Source organism: Cebus imitator, unplaced genomic scaffold (assembly GCF_001604975.1).
Source record: "Cebus imitator isolate Cc_AM_T3 unplaced genomic scaffold, Cebus_imitator-1.0 Scaffold24, whole genome shotgun sequence".
Classification (NCBI taxonomy): domain Eukaryota; kingdom Metazoa; phylum Chordata; class Mammalia; order Primates; family Cebidae; genus Cebus; species Cebus imitator.
In genome coordinates, this window is record NW_016107339.1 from 9,774,614 (window position 1) to 9,791,530 (window position 16,917).

General features: G+C 40.8%; 1 protein-coding gene across 3 annotated transcripts in view; it reads right to left on the reverse strand.

Annotated features, from left to right (window-relative positions):
- Positions 1-16,917, reverse strand: part of KCTD20 (potassium channel tetramerization domain containing 20) — a 38,549-nt gene that overhangs the window by 12,797 nt on the left and 8,835 nt on the right. For 2 of the 3 annotated variants that reach the window (XM_017522599.2, XM_017522600.2), the window contains exons 2-3: positions 4,474-4,680; positions 399-672 (exon numbers count right to left, since the gene is read on the reverse strand). In XM_017522599.2, coding sequence (XP_017378088.1) covers positions 399-672; positions 4,474-4,633 — 434 coding nt within the window. In that variant the 5' untranslated portion in view covers positions 4,634-4,680. The remainder of the gene's footprint in view (positions 1-398; positions 673-4,473; positions 4,681-16,917) is intronic. The other variant, XM_017522602.2, reaches the window with a different exon arrangement.

Consider the following 16,917-nt stretch of genomic DNA (forward strand, 5'->3'; position numbering starts at 1 on the left):
TTTTTTGAGATGGAGTCTTGCTCTGTCGCCCAGGCTGGAGTGCAATGGCATAGTCTCAGCTCACTGCAACCTCTACTTTCCAGGTTCAAGTGATTCTCCTGATTCTCCTGCCTCAGCCTCCCAAGTAGCTGGGATTACAGGCCCCTGCCACCACTTCCAGATAATTTTTGTTATTTTTAGTAGAGACAGGGTTTCACCATGTTGGCCAGGCTGGTCTCAAACTCCAGACCTCAGGTGATCCACCTGCCTCGACCTCCCAAAGCACTGGATTACAGGCGTGAGCCACTGCACCTGGCCTATACAATGCTTTTTATTGTTATATCTAATGCAAGATAAATAGCAGGTATTTCTGTTTATAGAGAATAGAGTAAATTTGGAAGAAAATTATCATCAGTTACCTTCCCAACATGGTATCCGGATGAGCAGTGAAAATCTGTGGATTCACAACAAAACGTGTGCCATCTACAAGAAGCGTCACTTTCTCTGGTGCTTGGGAATGCGAATTACTGCCAAAGCCCACACTACTGTTTCCAAATCTTTCTGGAGCAATAAAAGGTTCATGGTTCCGTTTATTCCCACTTTGGAAGCAAGAACCTTTGATGTCTTCTGCAAGGGGCATTATGTGAGGGAACTGAAGATTCGCTGGCTGAGAGGCATAGTCAAGTGAGAGGTCTAAAAGAATATACAAAGAAACCAAAATAACTTGAGAGCAAAAGCCTTGAGAAAAAAACAAATCCTGTCTTCTTTAAAACAAGTAAACAAAAAGCCCCCAAATTTTAGCTGTTCACAGGCAAAAAACCTCTTGCTTACAGCAAGTAAAAGCAAGCAAACAGAAAAACTAGAGACTCATATTGGATCTCCTCCATGTACGTGTGAAGGTTGCGGGAGGGAGGGGATGAAGGCAAGATACCCAAACTTTAACATTATTTAAATTTTCTAAAGTAAACTATGTCTATGGTTAAGAAAAACAGTAGAGAAGAATTTCTGTGGAGGCCCAGCAGTCTCCCCTGCTATTCTCTGTACCTCCCCCAGTGCTGATTCAGAGGAAATCACTTTTTACTTCTGTTTTCACTTCTATTGCTAAATAATACTTTTATATTTCCCATGCTTCATTTAAGAAACCTGCTACTCATATATGCCAAAACTATTCATTTTCAAATTCTTCAAAACTGTTTGAAAATTTTATTTTCCAGAAGGGATAATGATAGTCTTTAATTTTCCAATATATTACTTTTCCTAGAAATTTACAGTAAAAGGTATTTTCATTATATACAGGAGAATCCTAAGATTACCTATACTATTTTTTCAAAAAGGTAGGTATTACTGTCAGCAGAAAAGTTCCAGTGCAGATGGCATTAAAGTTTATTAATGAAATCTGTTTCTTAGTATCATCAAAAAGCTGTTTTCTTTAAGCAATTTATTTAATTTTTCTACTTGGTCCATCATCTATAAAATGAGGATAAATAATGTTCACTCCTTCTACCTCACAGGCCTGTTCTGAATATAAACTAAAATTAAGGATGTGAGCGTACTTAAAAATAGGCTGGGCGCAGTGGCTCACACCTGTAATCCCGGCACTTTGGGAGGCCAAGGTAGGTGGATCATCTGAGGTCAGGAGTTTGAGACCAGCCTGGCCAACATGGAAACACCCTGTCTCTACTAAAAATACAAAAATTAGCCATATACAAAAATCAGCCAGGCGTGGTGGTGGGTGCCTGTAATCCCAGCTACTCAGGAGGCTGAGGCAGGAGAATCTCTGGAACCTGGGAGGTGGGGGTTGCAGTGAGCCAAGATGGCACCACTGCACTCCAGCCTGGGCAACAGAGCAAGATTCTAGTCTCAAAAATAAAAAAGAAATTTAAGAATAAATATATATTGTACATACATATGTATGCAAAATAGTGCATGATACAAAACAGGCTTAAAATTAATATATGAAATCAGGATACATACAGAAGACAATCAGAAATAAGTATTTTCAAAGGATTACCAGAGGGTTCTTTTAAATAGGCAGTCTCCTCAAGTGATCCGCCCACCTTGGTTTCCCAAAGTGTTGGGATTACAGGTGTGAGCCACCACACCCAGCACTATTTTGTTTTAATGTAAAAAAAGTTTTTTAACGAAAAATTCCAGACATATGGAAGCACAAACTTAATATAATACATATGCCCCATCACCTAGATTTGGCAAGCTTTGTTAACATTTTCCTACCTTTTCTTCAAGCCCTATTTGAAAAAAAAAATGTTATCAATACAACTGAATTACTTCCACCCCTCATGTTTACAAAATTTGTTTACAAAATTTGTAAACAAATTCAGGAACATGATTAATTAGTCTGATTTCCTATACTCAGTCAACCAAGTAAATTGTTGGGCAGAGGACACTTAGGTTTTTTCCCATTTGTTTGTAGATAAAAGGTAATAAAGGCTGGGCGCAGTGGCTCACGCCTGTAATCCCAGCACTTTGGGAGGCCGAGGCGGGTGGATCACCTGAGGTCAGGAGCCTGGTCAACATGATGAAACCCCATCTATACTAAAAATACAAAAGATTAGCTGGGCATGGTGGTGGGCACCTGTAGTCCCAGCTACTTGGGAGGCTGAGGCAGGAGAATTGCTTGAACCTGGGAGGTGGAAGTTGCAGTGAGCCAAGATCATGCCATTGCACACGAGCCTGGGCAACAAGGGTGAAACTTCATCTCAAAACAAACAAACAAACAAACAACAAACCAACAAAAATCTAGACCAAAAACCTATTTAGAGTTCACATCCTATAGCTTCTCAAAAACTTTCACTGTGATCTCATGTTTGCACACCAAATGCTATGCTTCCAGGCAACCCACAGGCAAGCTTGTAGCAAGAAACACTTTGATCACCAGGATAGGTTTTCACACTTGAGGTGCTGTTTATTCAAAGTGAAATAAATACCTGAATTACTAATTCAGTTCTTTAGAATGCTTGATTTCACCCCAATGATGAAGCAATTAAAATGGGTTGATTCCTAAACCCAAGGAAGAAACCTCAGGTTCTATCCTGCTTAAATGGGCGAGTAGGAAAAGAGACTCCTTGCACAAGTTCTCCCTAACGGTGTACTCTTGGGCGGCAGTCCCATGCTCTTCTGTCAGCTGATACACATGAAGAACAGCCTAGTCAGAAATCATCCCAGCCCACTACCTCCCAGCACTGTGAACCTGAGCAAGTTACCTAAGCTCTCTAAGCCTCAGTTTCCTCATCTGTAAAACAAGGATAATAGTTAAAAGGACTAAACTGGAGTAGAGTCAGCAAATTTTCCATAAAGAGCCACAAAGTAAATATTTTAGACTTGTGGTCACAGTCTCTGCCACTACCATAGCAGGAAGGCAGCCATAGACAATATGGACACGATGGCTGTTTCATTAAAATTTTATTTATAGAAACAGGTAGACAGATTTGACCAGTTTGCCACCTCTGATCTAAAGAATATATGTAAAGTGCCTAGTACAGTAAATGCTCAATAAGGTAGTTGCTATTACTGGTGCTATTGTTTTAATTAAAAGTTAAAAAGAATCTCAGTTTATCAGGAGCCTTCACATCCATTAACTTGTTTATCTACTAGCCTTGTGAGGTAGGAAGAATTTTTTTTTTGAGACAGAGTCTTGCTCTTTTGCCCAGGCTAGAGTGCAGTGGTGCGATCTTGGCTCACTGCAACCTCCGCCTCCTAGGTTTGAGCGATTCTTCGGCCTCAGCCTCCCGAGTAGCTGGGATTATAGATATTCACCACCATGCCCGGCTAATTTTTTTATTTTTAGTAGAGACAGGGGTTTCACCATGTTGGCCAGGCAAGTCTCGAACTCCTGACCTCAAGTGATCTGCTTGCTTTGGCCTCCCAAAGTGTTGGGATTACAGGCGTGAGCCACTGCGCCAGGCCTAGGAAGAATATTAATAGCCTTGTTTTCTACATTAAGAGCAAGGCTCCCCAGCCTGGGCAAAATGGTGAAACGCTGTCTCTACCAAAAATGTAAAAAATTAGCTGGGCGTGGTGGTGCACACCTGTGGTCCCAGCAACTTGGGAGGCTGAGGGTGGAGGATCACTTGAGCCTTGAGCCTGGGAGGTCAAGGTTGCCTTTTTTGTGCCACTGCATTCCAGCCTGGGTGACAGAGTGGAACAAAAAAAAAAAAAAAAAGCAAGTCTCAGAAAGATTAAGGATCTCATCCATGGTTACAACTAATAAGCAGCTGAGCTAGAAACTGAATATGTCTCGACTCCAAACCTGTGGCTTTAAAAAAAAATACCATTATCACCACATTAAATGTGCTAGACTTATTTAATCAAATAAGTGGAGATTTTCTGTGGTCAGCCTTATATAATTGTGATTGCAAGCTAAGCAATTAATTGGATAATTTATTTACATTAAAAACATTCATGCCTTCCGGGTAGAGTAGATGCTTTGGTATCAGAAAGCCCCCCCCAAATTAAGTCAAGAGCTCATCACTGTACCTTCATTCCTGGGACCTAGAGGGTAAGTAAGATTATGAGGACCAAATGAAGGGAGGCTGTTCGCTTCTTTTTCCTGGGCTGCAGCTGAGGTATCATCCACTAAGCAGCTGGCCTCCTGCCGCAATAACCTGTCACTGTCACTGCCACGGTGAACATTCATCCTCAGACTCTTGAGTCCAGAACTGTCCGTTTGATCGGAGAGAAATCCTGGAACACAGGAATATGCATGATTTAGAACTCATAAAACAGGTTTCTAAGGACTTCCATGGTATGAAGCCCAAACTAGAAAACTGACAGCTAGCATTCCTGTTCTCAGGAGAAATAGGCATCTTCAACATTTTTGTGATTTTTTATATTGATAGGAATTGGGCTGATTTAAATGGTCTTTATCCAGTCACTAAGAATGCAGATAAACTTGTTAGCAGGGAATAATTTTATCCATGAACAGACATCAAATTCACTTACTTCAGCCACATTCATGATTAATTCTGCATTAAATGATAGTATAATAATTTGGTGGTATTCACATTACAGAGACATAGGGTAGCAGGGAGTCCAACTTTATTTATTATACTTTAAGTTCTGGGGTACATGTGCAGATCATGCAGGTTACATAGTTATACATGTGCCATGGTAGTGGTTTGCTGCATCCATCGCCCTGTCTTCTACATTAGGTGTTTCTCCTAATGCTATTCCTCCCTTACCCCCCACACCCCAGGCCCCAGTGTGTGATGTTCCCTTCCTTGTGTCCGTATGTTCTCATTGTTCAACACCCACTTAAGAGTGAGAACATGCGGTGTTTGGTTTTATTTTTGTATCAGTTTGCTGAGAAGGATGGTTTCCCGTTTCATCCATGTCCCTGCAAAGGACATGAACTCATCTTTTTTTATGGCTTCATAGTATTCCATGGTGTGTATGTGACACACTTTCTTTATCCAGTCTATCATTGATGGACATTTGGATTGGTTCCAAGTCTTTGCTATTGTGAACAGTGCTGCAATAAACATATGTGTGCATACGTCTTTATAATAGAATGATTTATAATCCTTTGGGTAGATACCCAGTAATGGGATTGCTGGGTCAAATGGTATTTCTTTTTTTTTTTTTAAGACAGGGTTTCACCATATTGGTCAGGCTGGTCTCGAACTCCTGACCTCAGGTGATCTGCCCGCCTCAGCCTCCCAAAGTGCTGGGATTACAGGTGTGAGCCACTGCACCCGGCTATGGTATTTCTATTTTTTAGATCCTTGAGGAATCACCACAGTCTTCCACAATGGTTGAATTAATTTACACTGCCATCAACAGTGTAAAAGCGTTCCTATTTCTCCACATCCTCTCCAGCTTCTGTTGTCTTCTGATTTTTTAATGATCACCATTCTAAGTGGCATGAGGTGGTATCTCAACTTTTCAATTAAAGAAAATGTGTTTTTAAAAATTGACACACTCTTGCAACTATTAAGCACCAGGAAATTAAAAAACAATCACAACCTTAAAGTCAGTATGAGAATCATCTGAGCTGAAGAAAAAAGCTAACTTTGATTTGTAGTGCTCAAGTTCTCCTTTTTATCTTCCCTTTTCTTTCACTTTGTGTACCTTATGCTCAATCCCCAAGCCACGCCTTAAAATCACACTGGCTATAAAGCTAATCATGTCATTCATCTCTCTCGAAAGCAGCGCTAAATCCCCATGAACAACACACACTATGTGACTGCCACGTGCAAGACCCTCAATAATCAGGTAGAATGAGAAGCCACAGCAGCCACACACGGGGCTTCATAACTTTCTGCAGGTTAATCACACCCTGCAACCTTTCCATCCTCAGTGGCTACTAAACTACTCAAAATATTCCTGAAGTTCACTCTACTTAGCACTTTCACAGTTTATACTGTACAAATTTCCACTGACATTCTGGTAGAAGAATCATCTTAAATCACCAGTAATTTGCATGCATATGGATTGCATGCTTAACAATATTTTAGGAACAGGAAGCTCACTAAGAGCAGTAATGCATTTTAATACTCTGAATTTCCTGGCATATCAAGCATATGGTAGGTGCCAATAAACAACTATAAAAAATAGATACAGGCCGGGTGCGGTGGCTCAAGCTTGTAATCCCAGCACTTTGCGAGGCTGAGACAGGCGGATCACGAGGTCAGGAGTTCGAGACCAGCCTGAGCAACATGGTGAAACCCCGTCTCTACTAAAATTACAAAAATTAGCCAGGCATGGTGGTGGGAGCCTGTAGTCCCAGCTGCGTGGGAGGCTGAGGCAGAAGGATGCTTGAACCCAGGAGGCAGAGGTGGCAGTGAGCCGAGATCAAGCCACTGCATTCCAGCCTGGGCAACGGAGCGAGACTCCATCTCAACAAAACAATAACAACAACAAAAACATAATAAATATCTGTAGTGTAAATTAAATTTTGAATCCCTTCATAACCTATATTTAAATGTTTTTTAGCATAAATTGATCAGTTTATGTCCCGGTCCAAGTTTTAACTTAGATGAAATATAAAAATGACTACTTTGATAAGATGGAAAAATATGCCTGAAAATAAATCATACTAAAGAAGAGATATTTTCAGTTGATGAATCGTTCTCAGACAATGGGCTCTTATAGCACAAAGCAAATTGAAGGAATAAAGTGAATGTATTGATAGAAAACCTTCTATGTGACTACAGCTTTTTCACGATTAACCTTTCTTAAAAAAAATGTATTTACATTACAAAAATGCAGCCATTTAAAATTGATGCCTGGCAACTGGTAAAGTCAAACAGAACCATCAACGCCTTCAAGTTTGACTCAGATGTCAAAATCAAGTCTAGAGAATAAGATAAAGAACAAGGTCCATGGAATTGGAAAGAGTATTACCAAAGACGGTCTGCTTCTTCGATCTTTATTAATTTTGAACCATAATGTTCCAATCTACGTACGGCAACTCTAGCAGCTCAAGAGCCGAGTTCAAACTTCTCTTTGTTGCACTCGAAAAGATGTCTTGAATCAACACAATAAGCCTGACTAAGCGGGCCTCTTGAGAACTTACATGGACTAGACTGTATAAGCCACTTAATTTATCTTCATAATGTAAGAAAATCATTTTGTTACCATGTAATAAAGAATTTCCTAGTTTATAATACCGGGGCTCCAAACTTGGTTTAATTTGTAGATGGTGAATTAATAAATGGAAGTACTTGAAGTTTAGCAGGGTAGATACTGCCAGTCAGGGAAAAGAAAGTAACTTTCTCAACACTTAACAGGCATTTGCATTTCATTAATTTTTATTATAAGTAATACACAAATATATTCCTAAGAAAACTCAAACCTTTACAGATAAAGCAAAAAAGGACCTTCTGATCGTCATTCCCAATCCCAGTCATTTCTCCAAGAACTATCACTACTTGCTTCTCATGAATCCTTTTAGACTTTATTAAAATGCATTTTTATTATACAGATGTACTGGGGAAAGCATACAGTTTTTAAAAAACACAATTATATACTACATGCATCATTCTCATTCTGTAATGTTTTTCTACATGTTCTTGAGAACCATCCAGATTGAAGATCGAGATCTAGTTCATTCCTTTTTAAGGGCTGTATAATATTATATTAACACAATTTTACTCTCCTCCCTATAAATATTTAAGTTATTTATAACAAATGCTTCGATGAATAAGATCAGAGTATACTATGGAACTCCAAGAGAGGATTCAGTTTGCAGAGTTTTCCCAAATGGATTTGGCTTCAGAACTTCTTTTTTCAAGAAATTCTTCAGGATTTTTTTTTTTTTTTGAGACAGAGTTTCACTCTGGTTGCCCAGGCTGGAGTGAAATGGCACGATCTTGGCTCACTGCAACCTCTACCTCCCAGGTTCAAGCGATTCTCCTGTCTCAGCCTCCCAAGGAGCTGGGATTACAGGCACCCACCACCACGTCCAGCTAATTTTTGTATTTTTAGTAGAGACGGGGTTTCACCATGTTGGCCAGCCTGGTCTCAAACTCCTGACCTCAGGTGATCCACCCGCCTCAGCCTCCTAAAGTTTTGGGATTTCAGGCGTGAGCCACCACGCCCAGCCCAGGATTAATGTTTAATGGCACATACTTTCAGATATCACCTAACGCAACATTTCCCAAAGTCCCCTATAAACTATTAACTCCTCTAAAATCCCAGAATGGTGGAACAAAAATCTCTTGACCTGTGAAACCTAAGAAGCAAACCAACACCAAGTTCTTCAACACACCAGAGCAGCCAGTTTAAATATAATAGTAAGGTTATATTCCCCTTCCTGGATGGATGCTTCATTCAACTGTGAATGGTATTTTCATTGCCTACCCTGGTTCACTTCTGTAGCCGTCCCCTAAATGAATCTTGGTCCTCAGAACAGATTGAAGGGGAAAAAAAAAGAAGAAGAAAGAAAAAAGGCCAGGTGCAGTGGCTCACACCTGTAATCTCAGAACTCTGGGAGGCCAGGGTAGGAGGCGCTCTTGAGCCTGAGAGTTCAAGACCAGCCTGGGTAATATAATAAGACCCTGTCTCTAAAAAAAAATTTAAGAATTAGCCAGACATGGTGACACACTCCTGTAGTCCCAGCTACTTGGGAGGCTGAGGCAGGAGGATGATTTGAGCCCAGGAGATCGAGGCTGTAGTGAGCTGTCACTCCAGCCTGAGCAGCAGAGCAAGATCCTGTTTCGAAAAAGAAAAAAAGAAAGAAAAGAAAGAAAGAAAGAAAAGCAAAACACTTCAACAACAATATAATTCTCTATTGCTACAAAACAAAACTATTTTTTGGTCAACACAACTCTGAAGGTCGCAGCAATGTGCAAGAAGCAAAGGTTCACCACCGTGCGTTATAGCTTAACAGTAGCTGAAGAGACTGCTTTGAAAAAGCAGCAGGAGTTAAAAAAATGTATTAATAATGGAACACAGAATACATACATAGCTATGAAGCAAAGAAAAGTTAACATCCAGCAAGCCAGTTCATGCTTCACTTCCATACGTGCTGTGAAAGCATTTTACATATTTTAAGAGTATATATTTATTTCACAGGCCTCCCATGAAGGCCCGTATTCTGTTAAATCTTGCTTTTACTGACCTGGAACAGCTGAACAGTTTTAGCACCATCGCCTCCCCATCCTGGAAAATGTATATACAGTCTTTGATAGTGTAATTATCTCCACAGATTCTCTGCACCTAAAAATGAATGCACTTGTTTCTCCCTAGAACATAATCATCTTAAGTATGAATCCACAATAACCTGTAGATAATAAATTTATATATTTTCTTATTTACAATTTCCCCTAATCAATTATTTCTGAAGAAAACAAGATATTTACCTAGATCTCTATTCCCTTAAGTTCAGTATCCTACCATTGAACTACTCGGATTCAAAAGAAAACTAGTTGGAATGGGGTGGGGGCAATAATACCGATGTATCTCAAAAACATAATGCTTTCATACTGTTAATAGTGCAAGGCTTTTTGTTTTGTTTTGTTTGAGATGGAGTCTTGCTCTGTCGCCAGGCTGGAGTGTGGTGGCGCAACCCTTGGCTCACTGCAACCTCCACCTCCTGGGTTCAAGGATTCTCCTGCCTCAGCCTCCCAAGTAGCTAACTCATTTTGTATTAGTGCCCTCACATTGAAAACCTTGGTTCATAGACCAGTTTCAGAATTATGTCAAACTACTACTAACGATAAGCCTACTAAGTTTAGGTGTTTTGGTGGTGGGGGAGTTCTTTTTGTCCTTAAAGCATATCCCACTAAGGATGTACAGTCAGCATGCTATATTCAAAAGTTACCGTATATGTTTTCTTTGTATTTTCTGTATGGTGGGTTCATTTGTTTTTCTTTATATTGAATTATAGCATTTTCCATTATTTTTAAAATTTCCTGAATATGTAAAACATTTACATGGTTCACAAGTTGAAGTCACATAAAAAAGGAATGTTCAGAGAAGTCTCTGTCCTTCCCCTTTTCTCTCTCAATCTGTTCCTATTTATTCCCTACAGATAACCGAGTGGTCTTAGTCCATTTGTGCTGCTATAAACAAAACGCCTGAGACTGGGTAACTTATAAAGAACAGAAATTTATTTTCTCACAGTTCTGGAGGCTGAGAAATCCGAGATTAAGGTGCTGGCAAACTGGGTATCTGGTGAGGGCCTGTTCCTCAAAGATAATGGCATCTCGGCGTCCTCACAGGGTGGAAGGAGAAGGGCTAGCTAGGTTCCTTCAATCCCCTTTAATAAGGCCCCGTCACCTCCTAAAGCCCTCACCTCTTACCTGTATCACCTTGGAGGTTTAAGTTCCAACATCAATTTTGGAGGGGCATATATTTTCAAACCACAGCACTGGTTTTGTTAGTTTCTGTTTATCTTTAATGTTTCTCTTTGCAGATATAAGCAAATATATGTGTACATATCTATATTCTTAACTCCTTTTTTCTCTTATACAAAAGATAGAATACCATATTCTACCAAATAGAATACCATATTTTGTACCTTGTTATATTAACAGTATATCCTAGAAATCATTCCATGGGAGTTCATACAGATCTTCCTCATTCTTTACTATGGTTGCATAATACTCCACTGTGTAGCTATTAATATACAGAGATTAGATACAGAAAAGGGAAAAAGGGCATTCCAGGCAAGATGAATGACAACTGGCAGGAAAGTAACAATAAACAAGGCTTTATTACTATGTGAAAGAAAAAGAAAGTAAACCAATCAGGCTAGAGTGAAGGATTAATGCAAAAGGGTGGGGAAAATCAGGGTCACCACCATATCATACAATTCCAGGGAAGACCATGCACACCATCATCTAAGAAGCCATATAAAGCACAGCTTAGATGGTTGTACACACTGCCTTGGGTAAAGCTAAAGATGAAAAGTTGGGGCCAGTTTACAGAGGCATTTAGATTATAAGGTCAAATGGAATTAGGATTTTGTTTTGTAGCCAAAGTTTTTACAGGAAGGTGTCGTGTTCAAAATGTTGTTTAAAGATAAATAAGACCACAGACAGACTGGAGGGGCTCTAAGGAGGTTACTCAAATTGTCCAGGAGTGAGGTACTATGGATCTTAATGGGCTGACAGCAAAGAGAAGGGCAGTACCTAAGACACAGTCTTGCTTACCTTCAAAGCGCTTACAATCTAGTTGTTGAGATAATTTATCATCTAAGAGTTACATAATGTAGAAGTGGGCCGGTCACGGTGGCTCACGCCTGTAATCCAAGCACTTTGGAGGCCAAGGTGGGTGGATCACCTGAGGTCGGGAGTTCAAGACCAACCTGACCAAATGGTGAAACCCCAACTTATAAAAAATAATAAATAATAATAATGCAGAAGTGATATTTTAGAATCAGAAGAGACCTTAGTGATCATATTGTCCAGTGGTTCTCAAATCCAGCTGATAAGCAGAATCACTTAGAAGAACTTGTTAAAACATCTTCTTGGGCCCCATTCCCTAGAGATTCTTATACAGTAAGTCAGATAAGAATAAGCATCAGATAAGTGATTTAAAGGATAACATAGTATCTTCATTAATTCTAGAATAGCATACAGCCCACAATGGCTCACACATGCAATCCTAGCACTTTGGGAGGCCAAGGTGGGAGAACTGCTTGAGCCCAGGAGTCTGAGACCAGCCTGGGCAACACAGTGAGACCACCATCCCTCCAAAAACTAAAAAATTATGCTGGACACAGTGGCTCACGCCTGTAATCCAAGCACTTTGGGAGGTCGAGGCAGGTGGATTGCTTCAGCCCAGGAGTTCCAGACCAACCTGGGCCACAAGGAAAAACCTCATCTCCACAAAAAGAAATACAAAAAAATTAGCCAGGCATGGTGGCATATGCCTGTAAGTCTCAGCTAGAGGGAGGATTGCATGAGACTAGTCTGGACAACACAGCAAGACCCCATCTCTACAAAAACTTTTTTAAAAGTAGCCAGGTGTGGCTATGCATGCCTGTAGTCCCAACTACTCAGGAGGCTCAGGCAGGAGGGTCATTTCAGCTCAGGAGGTCAAAGCTGCAGTCAGCTGTGATAGCACCACTATATGCCACTGTGGGTGACAGAGCAAGACCCCATCTCTTAAAAAAAAAATAAAAAAATAAAATAAAAAGGCCAGGTGAGGTGGCTCCCGCCTGTAATCCCAACATTCTGGAAGGCCAAGGCAGATGGATCACCTAAGGTCAGGAGTTTGGGATGAGCCTGGCCAACATGGCAAAACCTGTCTCTACTAAAAATACAAAAGTTGGCTAGGTTTGGTGGCGGCCACCTGTAATCCTAGCTACTTAAGAGGCTGAGGCAGGGAGAGTCACTTGAACCCAGGAGACAGGGGTTGCAATGAGCCAATATCGCACCACTGTACTTCAGCCTGAGTGAGAGCGAGACTCTGTCTCAAAAAAGAGTAAGCTAACTTTTTAGGAAATGGGGTCTTGCTATGTTGCCCAGGCTGGTCTCAAACAATCCCCCTGCCTTGGCCTCTCAGAATGCTTGGATTACTGGTGTGAGCTACCACACTTGGCCTCAGAACATTTTCTAGAACACTGGGATTTCTCCTAACAATGGACAAGTTTCTATCAGAATAAACCTCCTATTGGAGAGCACTCAGAAAAGCTGAGTAAAACAGAAAAAAACAAAACAACAACAAAAATCTGTTTGAAGACATCAGACAACTAGTGAGGTGGCCGAGACTCAAGGAGTCAGTTCCTACAGGGAGGATGTGATGGTCAGTTTTATGTATCAACTTGGCTAGGCTACAGTCCTGTTATTCAAACACGAATACAGGTGTTGCTGTGAAGGTATTTGGTAGATGCAATTAAAGCCTATAGTTACTTATTTTAAGTATGGAAGATTATCCTAGATAATCTGGGTGGGCCTGATCCAATCAGTTGCTATAAGGGCAGAGCTGAAACTTCCATGAGGAAGAAAACTGCCTGCAGACTACAGCTTTTGCTCCTACGCTAGAATCCCAGCCTGCCCCTCCTGGCAGTAACCTGCTTTACAGGTTTCAGACTTGCCTAGCTAGTCCCCAACACCTTATGAACCAATTCTCTGCAATAAATATCCTAATACATAGGTACGTGTGTGAACACACACACATACACACTACTGGTTCCATTTCTTTGGCAGAACGCCAATAAAGGAAATAAACTAAGGTAAGTCCAACACTCTGTACCACTTTTCTCCTCCAGATATTTGCCAATTTAGAAGCGGCTGCCAAAAGGCTATAAAGCTAAGTAGAAAGCAGCAGCTAATAAGTTAAGTTTTTTTGTCTGTTTTTTTTTTTTTGAGATGGAGTCTTGCTCTGTAGCCCAGGCTGGAGTGCAGTAGCGCAATCTTGGCTCCCTGCAACCTCTGCCTCCTGGGTTCAAGAGATTCTCCTGCCTCATCAGCCTCCCGAGTGGCTGGGATTATAGGCGCCTGCCACCATACCCGGCTAATTTTTGTATTTTCAGTAGAGACGGGGTTTCATCACATTGGCCAAGCTGGTCTTGAACTCCCGAGTTCAAGCGATTCTCCTGCCTCAGCCTCCCGAGTAGCTGCGATCACAGGTGCATGCCACCACACCCAGCTAATTTTTTGTATTTTTAGTAGTGATGGGGTTTCACTATGTTGGCCACCCTGGTCTTGAACTCTTGACCTCAGATGATCCATCCACCTTAGCCTCCCAAAGTGCTGGAATTACAGGCGTGAGCCACCGTGCCCAGCCCAAAAAAGTTGAGAAGTTAAGCAGACCTTTTTTCATGCTGGAGAGACAAAAACTGGAATGGGCCTGCAGAGGAGGAAAGATCCTGTGATATACCCCAAGTTTTCCACTGGGAGCCTAAAAGTAAGAATGTAGAATAGGGTGGCAAACTTTTCTGGTAAAGAGCCATAAAGTAGGCTGGGCAAGGTGGCTCATGCCTGTAATCCCAGCACTTTGGAAGGCCAAGGTGGGGGGGATTACCTGAGGTCAGAAGCTCAAGACCAGCCTGGCCAATAACATGGTGAAACCCTGTCTCTACAAAAATTAGCCAGGCATAATGGTGGGTGCTGGTAATCCCAGCTACTCGGGAGGTTGAGATGGGAGAATCACTTGAACCTGGGAAGCAGAGGTTGCAGTGGGCCGAGATTGCGTCACCGCACTCCAGCCTGGGTGACAGAGCAAGACTGTGTCTCAAAGAAAGGAAAAAGACCGGACGCAGTGGCTCACGCCTGTAATCCCAGCATTTTGGGAGGCCAAGGTGGGTGGATCACCTGAGGTCAAGAGTTCAAGACCAGCCTGGCCAACATGGTGAGACCTCATCTTTACTAAAATTACAAAAATTAGCCAGGCATGGTGGCATACGCCTGTAGTCATAGCTACTAGGGAGGCTGAGGCAGGAGAATCTCTTGAACCTGGGAGGCAGAGGTTGCAGTGAGGCGAGGTCATATCACTGCACTCCAGCCTGGGAAACAAGAGCAAAACTCTATCTTAAAAACAAACAAACAAACAAACAAATATATGTACACACACACATACATATATATGAAAAGAATGAAAAACAATGATCAAAATATCTTTCTTAATAAGGCAAAAAATAATAGCTTATTAATCCTAAAGAATATATAAGGAAAGAAATAAGGGCAGAAATTAATGTAAAAGAAAACACAAGCTCAACTTAGAAAACCTAATGAAGCCAAAAGTTGGCTTTTTTTTTTTTTTTTTTTTTTAAAGATGGGGTTTCACTATGATGGCCAGGCTGGTCTTGAACTCCTGACCTCAGGTGATCCACCCACCTCAGCGCCCAGCCAAAAGTTGGCTTTAAAAAATTTTTTTAAAAAAGGCCAGGCATGGTGGCTCATACCTGTAATCCCAACACACTGGGAGGCCAAGGTGGGTGGATCATTTGAGGTCAGGAGTTCAAGACCAGCCTGGCCAACATGGTGAAACCTCATCTCTACTAACAATACAGAAGAAAACTAGCTGGGCAGTAGTGGCATGCGCCTGTAATTCCAGCCTCTTGGGAGGTTGAGGCATGAGACTCACTTGAGCCTGGGAGGCGGAGATTGCCCTGAGCCAAGATCACACCAGGGCAACAGAGTGAGACCCCGTCTCAAAAAAAAAAAAAAAAGACTAAGACTAAGAAAACTGATAAGCCCTAAAAACTGATCAAGAAAGAAATAACGGTAATGGTTGCACAACTCTGAATATACTAAACTACTAAACTCTACACTTTATCTGAGTGAATTGTATGTTATGTGAATTCTCTCTCAATGAAGTTGTTTTAAAAAGAAAATGAAGATACGCATTACAATAATCACAAATGAAAAAAGACTATCATTACAGATCCCATGAGACTAAAAAGATAAGCAGTTATTCTGTACAACTTATGCCAATAAATTAAAATTTGCAGATGAAATGAATATTCCATAACTTATTGAAACTGACTTAGAAAATCTGCAAAGTCCTATATCTAGTAAATAAATTTAATTGATAATTAAAAGTTTTTGATAAAGGAAGCTCCAGAACCAAATGGCTTGACTAGCAAATTTTCCCACACCTTTAAGGAAGAAATTATATCAAACTTTCTCATGAATATAATCACAAAAATCCTAAACAAATTATGAGAAAATCAAATCCAGCAACATAAAAAAGGATAGTACATTATGGCAAAGATTGGTTTAACATTCAAAAATCAATTCATACAATTCACCAACTTAAAAAATAGGTCTGGCATGTTAGCTCACACCTATAATCCCAGCACTTTGGGAGGCCGAGGTGGGTAGATTACTTGAGGTCAGGAGTTTGAGACCAGCCTGGCCAACATGGCAAAACTCCATCTCTACTAAAAATAAAAAAATTAGCCAGCCATGGTGGCACGTGCCTATAATTCCAGCTACTTAGCTACTCAGGAGACTGAGGTATGAACATCACTTGAAACCGGAAGGAGGACGTTGCAGTGAGCTGAGATCATGCCATTGCACTCTATCTTGAGTGACAGAGTGAGACTCTGTCTCTAAATAAATAAATAGAAATCTGTTTGAAAATACCTGAAATGCCAGGTGCAGCAGCTCACGCCTGTAATTCTAACACTTTGGGAGGCCAAGGCAGGAGGATCGTTTGAGCCCAGGTGTTCAAGACAAGCCTGGTCAACATAGTGAGATCTCGTTTCTACAAAAAATAAAAAAAATTAGCTGGTTGTGGTGGCACACACCTGTAGTCCCAACTACTTGTGCAAGGCTGACGGAGGACTGCTTAAATCCGGAGGTCAAAGCTGCAGTGAACTGAGATCTTGCCGCTACTGTTCAGCCTGAGTGACAGAGCAAAACTTATTTCAAAAAAGAAAATAACTAAACTAGCATGAAATAGTATTGATATATTAGATTTTTAAAAGGCAGGTTGAAATAATAAATGCATCCACAGAAAAAAGATGGAAAATATTATTCTCCCTTAATTGTAGAATCATGTGATCTTTTTTTTTTTTTTTTT